The following is a 21,543-nucleotide window of genomic DNA, read 5'->3' as shown; positions in this document are numbered from 1 at the left end:
TAAAAAGTTTTCAGGGGAAGAGACATTTAAGATGGAAGAATACAGATTTATGAGACAAAGGCGGGAGAATCTTTCTCAAGGCAGAGGAAACAGGCTACAGCACAGACATGGATAAGGCGTATGAAATGGGCGGCACAGCACAGACATGGATAAGGCGTATGAAACGGGCGGCACAGCACAGACATGGATAAGGCGTATGAAACGGGCGGCACAGCACAGACATGGATAAGGCGTATGAAACGGGCGGCACAGCACAGACATGGATAAGGCGTATGAAACAGGCGGCACAGCACAGACATGGATAAGGCGTATGAAATGGGCGGCACAGCACAGACATGGATAAGGCATAGGAAACAGGCGGCACAGCACAGACATGGATAAGGCGTATGAAATGGGCAGCATTTTAAGAACCTAGAAGGCCCAGTGGCAGTTGGGCAAAGGGAGCCAGGCAGGAAGGAAGAAGGCCCACCACGAAGCGGGAGAGGGCTGGACAGCCAGAGCGGCTTACAGCAGTGGCAGTCACGTGTTTAATTTGTACACGATCCCTGCGGAGGTGGGAGGCAAAACTAACCTGAACAAACATTTCTACCCATCCTCCCAAATCTATATAACAACAAAAAAACAGTATTAGGATTGGGTAGAGGGAAATATTAGTGGTCAATGAGAGGGAGGGGTAAGCGTTATGGCATGTATGAGTTTGTTCTTTGTTCTTTTTATTTTTTTTTCTGGAGTGATGTAAATGTTCTGAGAAATGATCATGGTGATGAATATACAACTGTGTGATGATATTGTGAGCCACTGATTGCACAGCAAGTACGGAATGTTCACATGTTAAGAATACTCATGTTGTATGTTGATAGATTTTATGAATAAAAATGTTTAAAAAATAGTATTGCGGAAATGTTTAACATAAAATATATCATACAAAATTCACTGATAAATTCCCTGTCGTCCGCATCTTTCTGCTGAAGTCCTTTTTTAAAAGTTTCAATGGGGAAGGGGACATGGGTCACTGGCAGACACAGCAGCCTCCTAGAACCAGGAGCACATATGTCATGGTGTCGCACAGGACAAGGCATGCCAAGGACTTCAGGCAGAGTATAAACTTCACCAACAGGCTAAACTGTTTATACGTTCTTGAGTTAAAAATATATCACTCAGGTCAGAGTTAACACTGGGGCCTTATCGCCAGGGCAGTCTGTGAGCTGGTTACACAAGGCTGTCCCATGACGCTCCCATCTTTTAAATGTGCCTCAATCTGCAAATTGTCTAACGATGCATCAATGAGATTATAATAAAGCCACCAAATATACACGCATTTGAGAAAAACACTTTCCTAACCCAAGGATACTTTGCTGTTTATAAATAGTTTACTTTTTTTTGATCCCTGAGCATATAATATTCGCAGTTGCTCCAGAAACCAAAGAAACATGGAACATGAACACAAACCACAACCTAACAGAAACAATAAACAACAGATGGCAAGACATATGCACTGGCTACCACCCCCTTCACCAAAGAGGCAAACCAAAAATGGATTCTGACACACCAGCTTACCAAGGAGGAAGCATGTTTTTCAGGATCACTGTGAAGACTTCATTTATGGCACTGGCTGCATGGCCAGGACTGGGTGCTACAAGCCATTGAAGATTTGAAGAACCCATCACTGGACTCAAGGAATTCAGAGTCTTAACAGGAAGGCAAGATAAACACAAGAAAGAAGGTAGTACTGTTCAGGTTTTAATTCTAACTCTCACAATTACTAGCTCTAGGACCCAGGGGCAAGCCATTCAATTACTCTGGACCACATTTGTAAAGCAGAGGTAATATACTTCATAGTGTTAAGATGGTGATTAAATTAGTCAATATTCATATGCCCTGCTACAAGAGGTAAATGACTATTATTGCTATAGTTATTATAATAATAAATAGCTAACCCTTCTCTAGCTTCTACTAAGTGCCAGGCCCTATTCTACAACTTTTAAATTTCATTTTTGTCCTTATAACAACCTTACAGAAGTGGATACTACAATTATCTTCATTTTACACAAGAGGTTAACTGAGTTGGAGGGAAGTTAAGTAAACTGCCCAAGACTCCCAAGACTCCAGGGTCACTACTTTTACCAGTGAGCCCTCTAACAACATGGCTGCTTCATCCCCACTAGCACTCATTCCCCATAACCACGTGTGGAATGAAGGAAGGCTTCAGAGAGGATGAGGACCCAGCATTATCTTCCCCTAAGGACCGTGAAACACTACATTGCTCTGGGGTCTACACTGATGAACAAGCCCTGAACTTTAATTTAGAGTGTAAGACAAATGCTTAAATAAATTCAGATTCTCAGGTCACATTTGCCTTAACTAGTGATTCTGATTAGTTGATTTTTTTTTTAAACGTCATCTGTCTCAAAGAAAGGGGAGAGATTCCAGTAAGTAAGTGTAGCTGTCATACTGCTTTCTATATATGTACATATCTGTTTTGGTTTGCTAATGCTGTCAGAATGCAATATACAAGAAATGGATTTGCTTTTAAAAAGGGGATTTATTAGGTTACAAATTTACAGTTGTAAGGCCATGAAAACATCCAAATTAAGGCATCAACAAGGTTATCGTCACTCAAGAAAGGTCGAATACTTTGGGGGTTTCTCTGTCACATGGGAAGGCACATGGCAACATCTGCTGGCCCTCTGCCCCCAGTTTTGTTGCTTTTAGCTCCTGGTTCCAGTGGCCTCCTCTCTGAGCTTATGTCTGTCTCCAAGCATCTGAACTCTCTGCTCTTTGTATTGTCTCTCCCAAGCACCTATGCTTTCTCCAAAACGTCTCCCTCTTAAAGGACTCCAGTAGATTAAGACCCACCCCATAAAAACAACCTAATCAAAAGGTCCCACCCAACAACAGGCCTGCCCCCACAAGATAGGATTACAAGAACATGGCTCTTCTAGGGTACATAACAGTTCCAAACCAGCACAACGTCTATTTTAGGTATCAAAATCTCATATCCAAGTATCCTGCCCATTTCACTTCAATCCTAATTTTTTTTAACTCTGACTAGAATTTTCCAACTACACTGTAACTTTAAGCCTTTGTGTTTCTTCTACATTTAAAAAGAATGCCATTTCCCAATATATAACTCCCAGATGTAGAATTCGCAGATGATTCATCTCATAGAACAAGTGTTCTGAGACATCAGCTCCAAATAGAGGAAAAACTTGGAATTCCCTTCTCCTTCAAAGTAACAACACGCCTAGATCTGCTTTGCTCAACAAAGTTTGTTTTCAATTATTTTTCCAAATTCTTTTAACAATAACTGCATGGCGTCTGGCACCAACACACTGATTCTTTGAAGTAGTTCTCAAAGTAGAAAAGAGGAAAGAGAGGACCATCCATAGTTTTTTTGTTTTCAGTCAAATATTCTCTCTGACATACAAAACCAGGCAAGCCACAGCTGTGACTTCTCAATGAAGGGACACACTGCAGGGAGCACCAGCTAAGGAGCAAAGCCCCCCCCCGCACTTATCCCTTTACATTTGCAGGCTCCTGGTGTGTCAACAGACTGCCAGGCTTAAGCCTCCAACTTCTCAGATAAAGAAAATGGCCTTTCATAAATTTATATTCCAAAAACATTTCTGTTAAGTTCTCCACACACATCAATTAGACATCATTACACTTCAGGGATAAACCTTAGGACCCCCTTGAGAACTTCAATGAAAATGTGGGATCATTTATGCCCAGAAAAATGTGCCAAACATCAAGAAAGTCATAGGGCAATAAACAAATTATCAAGGGATTCCTAAGTACATGATATTGAGCAACCCTTACTGCTGTCAAGTCTAAATGTAGAAAAAAAAAAGCAGGGATGTGTGAAAAGTTACCTAATCCGATAAACTCAGAGAATCCTCTGGGAGAAGATGAGGTATAAATAATATATTCATCAGAACAAGGTCAAGTGAATGATAAAATGTTTTATATTGACATAAGAAGCTCCTGAAAAGGTGGGAGAACCATTTGGCCTAAACCGATGAAAGCACAATGAAAAAGGTTATCTCTGGCTCTTTAGGGGGGGAATATTAAAAAGCAATCTAGAGGGTGGGCCACAGTGGCTCAGCAGGTAAGAATGCTTGCCATCGATTCCCGGTGCCTGCCCATGTAAAAATAAGTAAATAAATAAAAAATTAAAAAAAGCAATCTAGACTATTTCCTATAATCCCAAAGTAATCCCTAATTCCTGGTAAACTTCCTGTCAAGAAGTTCCAGACCACTGACTGTGCCTCCAATCTTACTGCATTTTTAGCTGTATTCCAGAACAAGGCTCCAAATTCCAAGAATTTGTTCTAAAGAAAAAGTGCAAAGCTTCCATCTTGTGAACATTTACATGACAAAGAATGGGTGGGAGGAATAGAACTTCCAGTGAAGGCACCAAGAAATCCTGGGGAAAAAGATGGTTCTTCTGTCAGAAAATGGCAGCTTACAAAGATTCTGCATGATAAAGAAAACCGTTTAAAGAGCCCAATTATGACAGGTTTTCAAGAACAGTGTTTGATTGTTGAAGAGGAAAACAATGAAAATCCAGGGAGATGGACAGATTTGGTATAAACTTAAAAGTGAGACAATCAAACATAGAGAGAAATAGTTGAGCACTATATATCAGGCTGCTGAGTTTCCACCTTGAAAAGCACAAATGACAGGCATCCCTAATAAAAGGAGGGCTCTCAAACCCACGATGCCCCTGCACACAGTCATGGGCAAGCTAGTTTTCCCAGGGCTACTACTGAAAGATGGTCCATACAGTCGTTTAGAGCAGTTTAGCAGCATCACTCAACCACTCACGGAAGGTCTGCTTGAGCTGCTGTCTATAGTGGCCCTAAAAAAGGCAGACATAAGTGAACCTTTTTTTTTTTTTTTAAATCTAAGATTTCAAAAGGCTAAACCAAAGATGGAAAGCAAGTTTGTACAGGCTTTCATAGTTCTTTGGGACAGAGAGAAAAAGGAATAAACAATCAAAGAAAGCAATGCTATCGGGTATTTGTTGCCCCTCAATAAAAGCTAAAGGCCCACAAAAGGTTCCCGAATGGAGACTCCTCTAAACTCCATATTCCCTTTGCTGCTCAAGGCATCATCCTGATAGACTCAGAAACATCCAACTCGCAAAGACAGCTTTTAAGCAAGTATACTAGAAACAGATCACTTTACTAACTCTTTTTCTTTTTAAAGAAGTTGTACGTTTACAGAAAAATCATGCAAAAAATACAAAGTCCGCCATATACCACTACCTCACACCCCAAATTTTCCCTGTTATTAAAACACTGTGTAGGTCTGGTACTGTTGTTACAATTGATGAAATATTATTGTACTATTAATTATATGATCCATAGTTTACATTAGGGTTTACTGTGTGTTATACAGTCCCCATTCTGTTGTTTTAATATTTACACAAGTAACATATATACAACGTAAAATTTCCTATCTTAACCACATTCAGATATACAACTCAGTGGTGGTAATTACATTTGTGGTGGTAATTACATTTACAATGCTGTGCTACCATCACCACCATCCATTATCAAAACTTTTCCATTACCCCAAACAGAAACTCTGTACCAATTAAGAATTAACTTCCCATTCTCTATCCCCACCACAGCCCCTGGTAACCTGTCCTAGTTTCTAACTCCATGAATTTGTTTATTCTAATTATTTCATATCAGTGAGACATACAATAACTGTCCTTCTGTGTCTACCGTATTTCACTCAACACCTCTTCAAGATGCATCCATGTTGTCAAAATTCCATTCCTTTTATGGCTGAATAATATTCCATTGTATGGATATACCATACTTTGCTTATCCATTCATCTGCTAAAGGTCACATGGGTTGCTTCCATTTTTTAGTAATTGTGAATAATGTCATTATGCACATCAGTATGCAAATGACTGCTCAAGTCTCTGTTTTCAATTCTGTGGGGTATATATCTAGAAATGAGATGGCTGGGATATGGTAATTCTATATTTAATTTTCAATTTACTAATTCATAGACCTCTAAAGAGCAGAAACTTTATTTTCTTCTTTGCTTTAATTGGGTGCAGAATCGTAAATCTGAAAACAAGAAGTCTTAGAGGTTATACACTCCTTTACAGATAGGAAATTAAGTGACCAGCCCAAGAGAAGAAGGCCCATCAGTGGGAAAGCTGAGACAAACATCCAAGGTTTCCTGATGTCCAGCAATGGGCTACTTTGCATTCTGCCACATTCCCACATTCACAGCTTTAAAATTATTTTTTTTTCCTTGTAGATCAAGTTTCTAATATTTCTTTGGTCAAGAACCCCTTTAGAAACCTAATGAAAACACAGGATCTTCTCTGCCAAGAAAGACGTACTGAGCTCTAGGATTTTACATATTATAAAGCTCCCTGTGCCTCCAAGTAAATAATATTTGAGGTCAGCTAGTCTTTGAGACAGTTCGGAATTGATTATAACTTAATCATGTCTAAATATTTCTTCAAATGAACTTGTGAAAAAATACAAGAAACTCCCAAGACCTCCTGGTTTTTCTCTGGGGCAAAGCAGAGCCATCAATAAGGCCTAACGACTCTTAGCCTGAGTCCCACAGACACACCAAATCTGAGAAAACATTCCGAGAAATTTGGGATAAAGCAAACCATAAAAGCTACAAAACATTTCAGTTTGCTTTCTGGATCTCCTCTCGTCCAAAGACAGAAAGAAACCCTGTCCCACTCATGCTGTGACTTCTGCATCCATCACTTGGTTGCATCAACAACCAACTTCCTGGAAGCAAGGAGCTCTTCTGGCTGTTTATAAATTTTGCAAGCACTGGAAGCCTGTGTGCCAAAAACTGACACTAGTCCCAGGTGGAGGGAAGAAATCACAGACACTAAACTTTTTAAATTAAAAATAAAATGAAAACTAAAATGTGTGATGCCAGATCAAGGTACCTATCTGGGGTAGAAACTAGATGAAAGAAATGAAGCTCTCCCAATTTGCAAATCAAATTAAACGCAGAGTCCAAATTTCTCAATTGTAATCTTCCCCCATAACTTCTTAAACCCTTTGGAGTGTGCTTCCACTTTCCTAACCATAGAACCCAACATAAGCTGCCATCTTATTAAAATATCATAGTATAAACTTAATCAAACAATATATCTCTAAGTTTAACCTGGCCATGTTGGGCAGCCTTTATAATCACTGAACACTCCATAATCTACATGGAATTAGATTTCCACATATAGAATGGGGGAAATCATTCCAGAAATAATGCTAAAGTGGATGGAACTTGCAGGACTCCCACTCATACTGCTAATTAAGCTGTAACCAGCATGAAATCTATTCCAAAGGGGACTCCTAACCGACAAAGTAACAGGTTGTGAATACATTAAACAATGGGCCTTTACAAACCAAAACCATTCAGCAGCTACTAGGAGAAAAGCATTTTCCAATTTGTGTGAGGCTTAAATTGAGCACTGAGGGTCCTAGGAGCCTAGTTCTTAGCTTTTTGAGGCTTTCCTTACCGAGTGCCTCTAACTCTATGTAAAGTAGCCTCAAGCAGCCACAGCTGGAGGGTCAGGCCTCACAAAGTAAACACGTTAACTCAATTCAGACTCAGAACTTTACAACCAACAGGCTAATTATCTCATTATTAATCAATAATATCTAAAATATTACTTTTTAAATGACCCATTCCTAACTGGTCACGAATATATTTTAGTCAACAATTACTAGCATGGGAGAAACCTCAAAAACAAGAGCTGTACAAGAGAGAAAGTTCATCAGAAATGCATTATTTTTGGCAAAGGACTCTAGGACAAGGACTTTCTAATCATTTCCCTTCCCCCCACGCACACATACATTAGTGTGCACACAGTATGCGCTCAATAAACATTCTAAAAATGTACAAGCTTATCAAAATTTTCTTCTGGGAAATTTCCTTTGCAGAACACACTTTAAGTAAATGTCAATTCTTCCTTAAGTTGTTCAGCTACACATTTCTTAAAACTTTCCTACGTACTTACAGATGCAATGATGTGCCTTGGATTTGCTTCCCAAAAAAAACATGGAAGGTGAGAAATGTATTGGACATAGAGAGTGGCCATGAGATGACTTGAAGATGGGTGATGGGTGCATAAGAGTTTACTGTATTATTCTGTCCACCTGTGTCAATGTCTGATCGCTCATAAAAAGGTAAGAAAAAAAAGATCCTATATCAGCTGAAAGTGTGTTGGTTTAAGTACCTGGCTGCCACTCAAATATCCCATTAGTTCAAATTTTTTTTTTAAATCAGGTCTTTCAAACCTTCTGCTTATAAGAAAAAAAAAACTATGCTGTTGGTAACACCCTAGTTGTCAAGTGGTAACTGTCACTACCCAGGTAGAAGCCAATTTGTCAGTATCTTGTTCTCCAGTCCGAAGAGCTAATGCTTTAGGTACAAATGCTTTCAAACAAAGAAAGCTAGAACTACAAGATTTGGTACTAGAGAAAGATTATTTACTTCCCAGGTTCAAAAATGCTCACTCCTTCTTTGTATCTAACAGACTATCAATAATTAGGTAACCCCAGGAGAAAGAATGTCAGTACAATGTATACTCCAACCAAGATAAGCAGTAAATTACTGAGCGGCAAATTATAAATTGGTGGACGAAGCCAAGGACAGGAAGGGTTGAGGGCACTTGCTAAAATTGCTGCTAAAAGATGTCTTGGAATATGGAGTTGTAAGACTATTTTTTGAAAATAGCTATAAAGAATCTCCATTATCTCCACCTTGTTCCTCAATGTCCAGTTAATCTTGCTGGTGGACCAGACCCTCGCTCATCTCTTTATTTTCTTATTGAGACCTTGGTTTAAAATACCTGCAGACGGTAAAAGATTCAAGATGAGTGCACCACAAAAGTTCACTTAAAAATAATCGACACAAAATACTTAAAAAACAAAAGCCATGTTTTCTTTAAATCCTCTGATCACCACCTTCTGCCAAAACAAACTGAACACACAGTGATTGGAACTTGCATCCTGGTTCATAAGGAAACCAAGATGTATGAGGACTCACAGAGATGAACGGATTGGTTGTTCGCACAATGAACTTTACCGGTTATGCTAGATTAAAAAGTAATAAAGATGCAAACAATCGTAGCCGTTCATGTGGGCAAGGCTATGAATTATGGCCATTCACTGGGAAAGTGACCCAAGTACAGGTGCAGAAGGAGCAACTGCAAACAGTAAACAGCTTTTCAGGTCAATCCTTGCACACTCCTCAAAAGATCCCCGTGTGCTCACCACCCTGTATCCCCTACAAAGTTACCGTATAATTATAAACAGACCAAAGCAATTAAAAAACGTGAAAGCTGGCCTGCTCTCTGCATACTAGCTAGCATCTCCTCTTCCCTCAAGTATTTACAAAGGGAAGAGGGCACAGTACAAGATTCAGTTGGGTCCTGAAATCTGTAACCTAAGAAGGCCTGTTTGCAAGAGCACACCTGCGTTTTTCCAAGCTATTGACAGAGGGGCTACTGCATCTTGGTGGGACTGAGTTTCAATGAAACCATGGAAAATGATAGGATAAAATTATTACTTTAAGGATCTCTCAACTTACCTGCCTCCTTCCCAAAAGGATAATGCTAAATAGGCAGAAGTATTTGTACAACTGGAATGCATTTATAAACCACTTCAATAATTTTTGCTAATTGTGTAATCTGCTCCAACTGTTCATAGGGACCCGTCTTTTCTGCCTATTAGTCTGACATTCCCAAGGGCACATGAAGTTTTATTTGCCTATTCATATCACAACCAACTTTATAGGAAGAGGCTGCTTGGCTTGTGAGCTACACTCCCATATCTAAAGAGTGCTTCATATCAGAAAATTAAATTATCAATAGGAAATCTGCCTTGGAAAGACTGGCATCCATGAGAGACGACAAAAAATTTGAACTTAACCTTCAAATTGTGCTACAGAAATCATCAAATTCATCAATACACATTAAGGAATTGGGCTAAACAATGCATCACGTAACTTTGTTTTCACAGCAGCTATAAAATAGACTATTACGATGCCCAGTTTAGAAATGAAGAGATTCACCCCAAACTCTACAGAAGGGCAGAGTCAGGGATGGACTCTAAATTAACTTTCAATCTCTTATAGTGAAGGGTATGAGTTGGGTGTGATTGCCCAGGGATGACGGCACCAGCATATTTAACAGAGTAAAAGTGAAGAAAACTTCACATTCACCTACTCATTCTCCCAATCTACAACCCAAGCAGGGGTAGGGGTGGGGAGTGAGAGGTAAGTGGTGGGGTGTACAGTTTGGCAGTGAATGCCCATTTGAGGATATAGAGAAGTAACAAAGGCAGGAAACAATGAGTGTGAAACACAGGGAAATGGAGAAACACGTTTTAATGGGATGCATTTCATAAACAAATTTAGCTTATAAATTCACGTTTGACGAAAGGCTGTAGAAAATACTTGAACTAAACCACAAACAGTATTAAATTGTATAAAATATAACAAAGTCAAAACACATAAAGCATAAAATTTTTGGATAAAAAAAATTTCACAAGTTTACTACCCCCCCAAAAAAAAGAAACCAAAACCTGGATATAAAATCGGCAACTTCTAATTAGACCATCCTCAAACAGATTTTCTCTATTTTCCTGCAATCTTTATTTATACATTTTACTTAGTGACGGTGGCTATGTAGCAAGTTCGCCTACAGAAAATTTCTCAGTCCCAGTCATGTAACTGGTCAATTAATCGGTCACTCTGGGCTGCTATTCTAAACTCTGCAGTTATGTAAAATTATTTGGGAAAAACATAAATGCAGGTTCTAGGGGGTGAGCTATAATGAAAATGTTAGACACTGATCTCCAAAACTCTATTTCTTTGTGGGGAAGTAAGAACAGATCTGACTTCCTTACTGATATCACACTTTAAAACTTGAAGCAAAAGCAAAACTTTAAAAAAAAAAAGCGTAAGACAACAATATCACTGATACATAACAAGAACTACCATGAGGGAGGCCAAATCCCATCGGCTAAATGTCATGTTTAAGTCATAAAAAATAGCACTAACGGTTCCAGAATTTCCCACAGGCCAGTCAACTTTTCGGATTTTTAAATATTTCTCCTCCTCTGCCTGAGAAATTTTCCTCTACCCCTCCTTCCTCCAGGCTCAAGACAATGCCTTCAGCCTTTGAAACTGCATCCTTTGTAAACAGTCCTGAATATTAGCACAGCCCAGAGTCTTGTTCGCTTTTAAAAGACCCCCAGCGTTTCAAATTGCAGTTGCTGAGGAGAGGGAGGGAAAGTCCCCAGTGAGTAAATGTCACCAAACTCTTTCAAAAGAGTTGAAAGTTAGGCTTGCTCATAAAATTTAAGTCCTTCAACCTATGGGGTAAGTTGGAGGAATTCCTTTAAGTTTTAAAAAAATGAAAAAAAGAAAAGACCCTGGTATAACCGACATCCTTTACTGCTTAAATTCAGTTTCAATTCAATGAATCCTTTTTCTGGATTTCCCTCTCCTATGGATGTCACTTTTTAAATAACCATGGGCTATTTTAAACAACCTCCTTCCTGCCTTCCCCATCTAACAGACCTTCAGGGCTTTAGCAGGTGCACAAAACTGGGCCAGGTGCATTGTAGGTCACACAAAAAACAAGTGCTCTCTTGCATTCCTATCCACCCTGAAAGAGAGGATGCTGAAAAGGCTTAGCACCAAGGAGACATCTCTGTAGAACAGGGAGAGGCTCTTTCATTGTGAGCATGGTGTATAAGGGGAGAATGGTCAGCTGGGGCATGGCCAGTGAAAGCTGAATAGGGAACACAGGCAAAGTAATTAACACTAGAGGGAAGGAAACCTTCAGTCGGCAGTGGAGACAGGGACATCCTCTAGGAAACAGCTCCCCTGGAATGCCAAGAGGCTGAGATCTGGGCCAACACTGAGCTTTCCTCATCTTTTTTGAGACATTCCCAAGAATTAATGCCAATAGTACGATTCAGTTTCCAAAGGTATGAAATCTAGTAACCAAGCACAATTATGGAAAGGAATGAACACACTTTTAAAAAGAGTACCTTGCAGAAGGGGGCAGGAGCAATTCCGACATATCCTAAAGGCAAGAGGGACACTGTATGCCAATATGGAGTTCATTTCTATAACACCCTAGGAGCCTGTGGGCACTTCTTAATTTCACAGAAGTAAAAAAAATTAGATTTTATGGCCATAATTTCATATTGGAGGAAATTAAACAATGTTGCTACCTCTCAAGGTAACCAATTTTGTTTGCCAGACACCTTCCCTTACCCAAAAAGGGTCTCAGAGAACTATCTACAGACAAGTTGTCCAACATAAAGAGGGAAGTGAGGCCAGGCTTCCCACACTTGTTGCAAAAGAAAAGAACCCTAAATTCAACCTAAAATTCCCCTAAAAATGGGAAAGCACTTTCAACCTGCTAGATTTTTCCTCTGCCATTACCCTGTGTTTAAAATGCTGCCTATTCCTAACAACCTTTGCCCGTTCCCACAAATCAGATGTTCAAGGTCTGTTTAGTTCATAAGTGATACAGAGACAAAGAGAAAAATGGGCCAAAGGGAAGATCTCAGGAAATCTGGACAAGACCTACTTCTCAATCAACAAACTCTCAGCTTAGGTTTTGGGACAATTTGGTCATTTGCACTTTAGATCTAATTTGCATAAACAGGATGGGAAGCAGTTTAGGAAGCCTTAATTCACAACACCCTGCACACCTGGGCCTTTGAGCACAGCTGTAAAATTTGAAAGACAAAGGCCTTCTTGGCTTCAAAACTTCAATGGTAACCACAGTTTGTGCTTATTTTCTAATATAGTCATAAGGGCCACTTAGAAAAGAGCCACCGATTTGGTAATGCAGACATAAGAAGACAGTACAAAGAGACCCAAATCAATAAATTCTTCTTGATGTGCACAAAAACCCAGGATAACCACAATTGGTGTCCTTTTGTGAACTTCCTTTCTCTTGAAAGCTATGTCATCTTTACTTCAAACTGAGAACAAAAATCCTTCCTCTAAGGCCTTTCCCATCAAATCCCACTAGGCCATCACTCTGCTCCCAGAATGTTAAAAGTGGCAACATTTTGTGGCTAAACGCTGTGCACGAATGTATGCCACAAATAAGAGTCTAAGGTAAATTGCATTTAACACTACTTAAGCAGCCTCTGAAGGCATATTCCCAAAAATAATCTCAAAGAAAGCAAACATCTGAGTTCTAAGAAGTTCAACTTCTTCCAAAGTTCTGGGAAGTTGGAATAAGGCTTGGCAGTACTTGGTGCTATTTATGAATGTGCTGGTTGAACCATGCCAGTCTCACATACGTAATGAAATGAGAGTCTCAGTTATGGCTCCACTATTAAAACTATAAGTTATTATGCTGTACAAGTTAGCCTCAGGTTCCAGGAATTAACATATTCTCCCATTCACGAGCTCCATTCCATTTCTTCTATTCAAACTGCATTTACATATTAACAGTTTTATTTTCCTTATGCTAACCCTGGAAGCATCTCCAAAATGTGATACACTGTTTACAAAAGCCAAAACAAAAAAGAAAGCCCCATAAAGCCATAGATCCCCTGCTATCTTAAATGCAGGGCCTGAAATTGTTTGAACTAAACTGCAGTAAATCTACTTCACAGGGCCATAAACTAGCTTAACGCATTTTCTAGACACAATGGACTGAGAGGGTATAAACATGGTGAAATTGCAAGATATTTTATTGATTTATATACAGAGATTTTCTCCCCTAGTCCTGCCGAATCATAGCCAGGAAATTAGCCGTATAAATATCCATATGTAAAATTCAGAGTAAGACTAATCATTTAAATTGAGAAATCTGAAGTCTAGAAAAAAAATAACTTGCTTGCTTTTCCTGTAATCAGAAACAAAATAAACATTTTTCAAAGGGTACCTATTTTGTACTGAATGCTATGTTGCCACATGCTAGCTAGAAGTTAGACTGTTCACCTCTTACGCTCTAATCAGTAATCATGATCAGTGTAATCTCATCAACTAAAGACCAAAATACCCAATATGGTGTTTAATGATCAAAACTGTGTGAGTAAAAGAGAAAAAAATACAATTAAAAGGTACTTATGCCATGCGAAATGTCACTACTTAGGCAACAGGAAGCCTAAAAATGGCCAGTATGTTTTGCTTCAAAAACTAAAGGGCAAGGCAAAGTGGATCATGTGACCATATGAAAGTACAAATAAGAGGACACCCTGTCCTCTCCTGGGAGTCACGGCTTCCAAACTAAGTGCCTCTCCCACAACAGCCTTGACACATGGCATGGGTGAACAGTGTCAACAGGTGAACACTTTAAGAAGTTATGCTGATTCTGCCCACATGATTTTACTGGGAAAAAAAAACTACCTCAAGAGTATGCAAAGGAAAAACTACAATACCCCAGAATGCCTAAAATACTACCTAATGTCAATGCTTGGCTCCTTCTCCTAGTACTTATCAGCCACTGCCTGTGTTAAAATCCACACTGGTTTTCAGTATGTCAGCAAACTCCACAGAAGAAGCAGAATAGTGAAGAGGAACCTAAGTGTAACTAAAATGTCCTGACCAGCTTCAGAACTTTCTAGTACTTGTTAATTAAAGAGAGTGTAGCACAGTTCAAGTTAAAGAGGTATAGGACCTTCACATTAGAAAGGAAATACTTCTCTTCTGTCTCTCCCAGCAGTCATATATAGCACAAAGGCCACATTTTCTTATACCAAGTCACAGGTATTGGTCAAGTCTTATGACACCAGTTTTGTTTCTCTTTTTAATGAATGTCATGCCTGGGGTTATTGCTGCGCCTCTTCTAATTTCTAACATAATTTTTCCTGCCAAAACTCCTGTAAAAAGTGTCCCACTAAGTCCTGATAGAAGACTTTAATTTGGCTAGGGAGGGTCAAACTCCTGACAGCACAGAAAATGGGAGAGATGAAACAAACTCTGCTTAATTCAACCAAGTCCCAGGCACCCTCTCTTGAAGTAGCACTACTTCAAAACTAATCTGCACCATTTACAGAGGAGAAACTGAGGGTGGATTTCTCAAGCAAGAAAGGGATCCTCAAGCGAATGGAGCCCTGGGGTACAGACAGGAAGGATCTGGCACACAGTTTCCTAAAATGTCAACCAGGTGGGAAAGAGCAAACTCCTATGAGTTACAGATCTCCAAATGTTCTCAAAGCCCTCTGGCCCGAACTGTCCTTCGAGGAAGGCTGCCTGCTGCCTCGGCCAGAGCCAAATCAGGTCACCAGGGTCTGCTGGGTTCAGGAGGCGGCACACACTCGCACTAATAAATAATGTAAATGGAAGACGGGAGCCAAGAGTCACCTTCATTCATTACTCACTGAAGAACCAAGGAACTCAGACGCTAAAGAACTGGGTTACAGGAAAGGAAGAAAAACCCACACCCGCAAATCCCCACACTCACCCGCAGACTTCTCACGCTCTTCCCACTACAGAGATATCCCGCAAAAATACTTAGACATATGCGTACTTCCCCACTTTACAGTCACATTCTCTCACCTCCTTCCACTCTCGGTCTCGCTTCCAAATCGCCCTACAATGCACACTCGTCCACCTCCAGACCCCCACGAGGCACACTCCCCTCGGATCCCCACACACGATCTCTCTCTCTCCTCTAGGACCCACACGCACGCCTTCTACCTCTTCGAATCCCACGCACGGTCTCACCTCTGGGACCCCACGCTAAGTCTTCCAGCTCACATAACTCCACACACGCCAACAATCGACCCGCACCAGCTTCCCAGGTAAGAACCCCGGCCGCCCCTTCCCAAGTGACAGTGTCGGGCGGAAACAGCGGCACTCACAGGCTCTGGGTCCAGGCGGGCAGGTCCCGGGGCAGCGCCGCCAGCCCGCGCCCGCCGCAGTCTAGCGAGTCCCCGGCGCAAGTGCAGGCGGCGGCGCAGGGCGCCCGCGGGCCGGCCGCAGCCGTCGCGGGCTCCAGCCAAAGCAGCAGCAGCCACAGGAGGAGAAGGCAAGGCGAACGGCGCGGGGCCCTGAGAACTCCCCGGGCCGGCCGCGCCATCTTGTCTGGAGCGGGCTGCGAACTCCGAGCGAGGGGGCTCAGAGGTCCCGGGCGGCCGCAGGCGCGGGCGGGCCCGTGGGGGCTCCGTTCCGCACTAGGCTCCGCGCCGGGGCATGGCCTCTGGCACAAGTTCTGTCCGCGGCGGCGGTGCTCAGCGGGGCCCCGGTGCCCCCGCCGGTCCGCAGCGTCTGGCGGGGGCCACGAATCCTGCGCCCATCCGGGCCGACCCGCCCGCGCTCGGTGCGAAGCCCACGAATCCAGGCGAGAAAGGCGCTCCTTGTCCTCCCGCTGCGCTTCGGACCGGCTCCGGAGTCCACACGCACGCCAAGTGCCGCCACCAAGCGAAGGCGGTGCGGTGCGGGCTCCGCTGCACGGAGAAAGGCTCTCAACCTCGCAGCCCGAGCTCGGCACCCGCGGGCATCTCCCTCTCAGGTATGTGCGCAGAGCTGCAGTTCCGGGCTGACCGGCGCGGCCACCCCGGCTCGACGCGCCTTGTGAGCCTGGCTGTCCTGTCCCAGAGCCGGGGGCAGAGAGCGCGGGCAGTCCCGGGCTCCACACGACTTAGCGCAGAGAGAGCCCGCCGACCTCGCGGCCGAAACAATCAGCGGCTCGCCGCGAGCCTCCCCACGACCCAGCCCGGGCCTATCCTCCAGGCCCCGCCCCCGGCCGCTCGCCCGCACACACCCCCTCCGCTCAGTGTCCCGCGGCCGCCTGCCGGCCCACGTTGGATGCTTTGCAACACGCCCCCCCGCCTGCTGCTCATTGGCTGCGGGAGTACACGGCGGCCGGCCTCGAGGACTATTGGAAAATTTACCAAGATCCCGCCCCTCCCGCCTCTCCGGCCACCCCGCCCCCAACCTTCTTTTCCCACCCTAGGTGTGAAGGGCGGGGGATTGGGAGGAGAAGGGTGGAGGGACGTCCCCCACTTCTTAAAGGAGCCCTGCAGCCTGTGGGTGGGGAAATACACGGGCTCCGGAAAGGATCTAGAGTAGGAGAGAAAGTTGGTAAAGAGGGCAACGGCCTTTCTTTGGGGCTGTCTGGCTCCCAAGTTTCCTTTCCTTTCCCCCAAGGCTGCAACAGGTCCGTGGATTTAGAAACAACCTGCACCCATTTTCCAGAAACAAAGGTACCAAGACAGATTTAAAACGGCACCCCACACACTGACTGCTGAATTGGGGCATCCTGCTTATTTCCTAAGGGATGGCCCTCTTTCTCCTCGCACATCCTGGGGTTTCTTTCTGGCTCCTGGCTTCTTCTTGATGTCTTAAATCCAGCAATTTGTCCTTGATTAATGGGGTTACCGAAACGACTGTCTGCTGCCGAAACCAGATCTCAACGGTGAACCCCCTCCTACCCCTAGTTAGTAGAAAGGTACTTCTTTGGAGACACTCCAGCATCAGATAAAGTAGTCCTTTTTTTTTTTTTTTAAATCAGAGCCTTTAAGACAGCTTTCAAGACGCCATAAGAGTATTTCTAGTAAAAACAGAGTAGAAGAAGAAATAATAATGGTTTAAAAGCTTCTAACTTTGGCTCTTACGGATCAGAACATAGTAGCCTTGTGTACAGACAGTACATCAAAATAGTAAGGGGCTCACTCATACATTTTATGAAAAATGGAAAAGATTAGCACTGTAATATGTAGCTGCCCCTCTGGGCGTTTTGGTTTGCCAGTATCTCATATCCCTTCCCAAGGGTATGCAAGTTTCCAATGTGACTGCCCAGGTTGTCAGTTGAAAAGCATTTACTGCAGCTAAATTAAATCTGACTGTCTTATGGAAATGGACAGGAAGAGATGTTCATCATGAAGAAAAAGAAATTTAAAAGGTCTTTTGTTCCAGTTTTCACACATTCTAAGGCATTTGCTTTGAGTTGCACAAAATGTATTCTTCTTTAACCAAAATTGTTTGGTAATCAAGTGATCACTGGTTTCCTTTCTTCTTTTCCCCCTTTTCTCCCTCTTCCTCCTCCGCCTTCATCTGTTCATTATGCTATCAGATAATGTTGCCTCATTTTTCTCTTTTTTTTCTTTTTTTGCATGATCTCAGCAGTGATGCCCAAAGCAGTGCTCAAATATGTGTGTAAATCAATTCAAATATGATTCCCAAGAAACATTATCAGGAAAATCCTGCACCTGACCCATTTTATCCAGGGCTTTAAGCAGCTTTTATGTTTCATTTGTAATCTACATAAACATACACCTTCAGGCCGGACGACGATAAGAAATATGTCTCTGTTTTAATGCCTTTGGAAAAACAATAGTAAGTGCAATGAGAAAGAGGAGGAATGAAATTTAAAGGACCCAAAATTTTTGAAGTCCTCTATGTCAGTGTGACTTAAAATTTTCAAGACCACGGAACACGAAACAGTAATTTAATGCAGTGTATTCCTGAACATTTCCAAAAAATAAACTCAAATCCACCCCACCAACCCCCAACACAAAGATTCCAAACAGAACTTGCAGAAAAAAATGAACTTTTTGAACCTCTTGAGAGGCCAACCTAAAATTATCCTTCAGTTTTTTCCATTCCTAGTATTGTAAAATGGATATTTATTGCAAAATGTTTTTCCAAATGCAGGTGTATTTGTGAGTTTCTCTTTTTTGGGACACCGGAGTTCTGGAAAGCAGAATTTGAGAATCTGCTAGGTAAGGGTGTGGCCACAAACCTAAAGTATCCCCTGTGGTCTGGTTACCCGGAAGCAAGAAGGATGGATTCCAAAGCCAAAACCTGCGCTGGGGAGCACAGGGGTACTGGGCGCCTGAGCCTTGGCAGTTCCTCTTGTCTACAGCAAAGCATGAAGTCATGTCTGCTCCCCATACCATGTATGGAAGTTTGCCCACATATTAGCAACCTGCTTGTGATTGAAATGAGAGCATGGGCTTGGAGAGCAGTATTGTCAAGCTCAGGGGAGAATTCAACTGTTGTTGCAATGTAAGATTAGGGAGGCCTGAACCCTCCTCCTCCGCCAAAAAGCAAGGGAATCGGAGTGCATTCAGGACTTTTAAAGAGCAAGTCTTTAGTCCATTCAGCGCTAAGCAGCAACTGATTTGGGCATGAGGATCCCTCATCTTCCTCCACTGTCACTTTCACAATTTTAAATAGGTACTTATTCCTTTCCAGTTAGTTTTACTCTCCCAGAGCCCAAACTCCAGGGACATCCCAAAGAGAATCACTGCGGAAGATAGAAGCACTAACAGTTAATCATCTTAAACCTACTGAAAGAGAGGAACTAAATAGCCTGAAACCACCAACAATTGGGGAAGGAAATAAATGGCAGAATGACAAGAAAGCAGGTTGAGCACAGGGCTTTAAAAAAAAAAAAATGACTTCCAGGCTACTGAATCGTGGCTGTTTGCTACAGTTGGTGGTGGTGATAATTGATGATTTTACAGAATGCTGAGATTCAGAGTTGCTTTTTCAGTGTTAGAAGAGATTTTGCATTATGTTCAGTACATTAAAAGAGCACCAGGACAGCATTTAGGAGGCCCCGGGTTCAAGCCAGGCCTTATTACCCATGAAATCCTTGGCTGGCCATTTCCTTTCTTTAAGCCTCAGTTTTCTCAAATGAAAAACAAGGATCATGATACCTTCTGACCTGGGTGCTATGAGAGTTAAGGGAAGTATCCATTTTGATAAAGGACAAAAGGGGCTTTAAAAACTGTTTAGGGCTCATAAACCTAAGGTTTACTATTAAAGCACTATTGAATATTAACTCTAAAAAATAGGTGGTCCACTTCTGTATACTATTGATGGAAAATCATAATGGGTTCCTTTAGCGTAGACGTTTCCCCCCCAGGAAGATCGCAAAGGGTTAATAATTACCTATAAACCCCCTGAAGACTTTTAGGGTGATAACTGCCTTGTTCTGAGCCTGTTTTGTATCTCTCTTCCAAGGAAAATAAAGCTGTGTACTCATTAACTCCTTTCTCGCAATAATCTTGTCAAGGAGATGGATTGGTAGAGAAGGTAAAGAGAGGAAACTAGTAAGCCCAGGAATGGGATATAAGAAAGAGACAAGTCTGAAGTCTCTCTGTCCCCCTTTCCAACATTTTCCTTTGTAAGAAAATCTCTGGTTATTAGAATATTGGTTAATGCCCACACAATGCCAAACTGCACTTTTGGGAATGGCAGATGCCTGCAGCTCAGCTGTAACTGTTATAGTGAACCCCATACCCAACAAAGCAGCATCAACCAAGGGCCAAAAATCTTTAGAGTCCACTTTCTACCACAGCTTAGAAACCTGGACACTTTGCAATTTGCAATTCTAACTGGTTTACTGAAAGGATAAAAAAAACATTTATCAAAGGTATAAGCGTTTTCAAAATTCTAAGATCCTGGTCAGAGTTAAAAGGTAGCCTTTTGGCACCAGTGATAAAGGAATGAGCTAATTACATCATCGGTAGATGCGCTACCTCTCACCCACAGTCTACAGTCTTACCAGTTGTCACTTGGAGTGGCATGTGAAAGAATGAGGGAAAACAAATCAAAGTGCATGCCTTATTGCCAAGAACTCAGGACCAACACTGTGTATAAAGAACAGCACATTTAGCATAACTTACAATAATTATCTTCATGAAGTCATATATCTTTTATTTCTCAAAGCAACATCACATCATAACAACAGCTATCTCTTACTGAGCACTTGCTCTGTGTCTGTCACTTTGCTGAGTGCTTTATAAACATTTTCATTAGATCTCCCCCAAATCCCCTAGAGTTAGGAGTAAAGAAAGATGCTCAGGCCACACAAGCTAATAAATGACAGGACCAAGATTCCAAGTTAGCTTTGTGGACACCAAAGAGCCATTATGACATTTGATCCTCATAAATTTTGAATATGATGGGTATAATTGTTCCCACTTTATAGATGAAAAAACTGAGGTTAAATGTTTTTCCCAAGATTGCACAGAGTCAAGAATAGTAAAACCTTAGATCAAAATTTCATCTCAACCACCACTGTGCACAATATTCAGTATATAGCTTATGAGGTGTATCATGATGCCCTTTTCTTAGGGGTATTGTCAGAGTTGGACACAATTTCTTTCCTTTTTCATAAGTACTAATAGCTTTCCAAAATTTCCTCTATGATTAGTAAGCTATCATTTTAAAAATTAAAATATTGACCTTTTTTTCACCATGCATGGCAGCACGTATAATAATAATGGTTAATAATTACTGAGCACTTACTATGTGCTAAAAATTGCTTCACGTTATGGCTTAATTTCACTGAAGTAACATAATAATTCTGGGTGGTAAGTACTGTAAAAATCACCATTTCATGGATGAAGAAACTGAGACTCTGAGACCAATTGACTTGCCCAAGGCACATCCTAGTTAGCGGTTGAGTCAGGAATCTGAATTTGTGCTCTTACTTAACCCACTACAGTCATACACCCTCTCATACCACTCTTTTTTTTTAATTTAAGAAAACAAACAATACACTTAGAACCACCAAAAATGGATATCTTATTTCGCTT

The 21,543-nt window shown here is 41.8% G+C and overlaps 1 protein-coding gene across 4 annotated transcripts in view; it reads right to left on the bottom strand.

Annotated features, from left to right (window-relative positions):
• LRIG1 (leucine rich repeats and immunoglobulin like domains 1) overlaps positions 1–16,127 on the bottom strand; it is a 127,465-nt gene extending 111,338 nt beyond the window's left edge. For 2 of the 4 annotated variants that reach the window (XM_077128763.1, XM_077128762.1), the window contains exon 1: positions 15,853–16,125. In XM_077128763.1, the coding sequence (XP_076984878.1) occupies positions 15,853–16,070 (218 nt within the window). In that variant the 5' untranslated portion in view covers positions 16,071–16,125. Of the gene's footprint in view, positions 1–15,852 lie in introns of all 4 variants that reach the window. The other 2 variants (XM_077128764.1, XM_077128761.1) reach the window with 2 other exon arrangements.
• Between the last annotated feature and the right edge of the window lie 5,416 nt (positions 16,128–21,543).

This window comes from Tamandua tetradactyla, chromosome 15, assembly GCF_023851605.1.
Source record: "Tamandua tetradactyla isolate mTamTet1 chromosome 15, mTamTet1.pri, whole genome shotgun sequence".
Lineage (NCBI taxonomy): Eukaryota > Metazoa > Chordata > Mammalia > Pilosa > Myrmecophagidae > Tamandua > Tamandua tetradactyla.
This window is presented reverse-complemented; position numbering and strand designations above follow the sequence as displayed.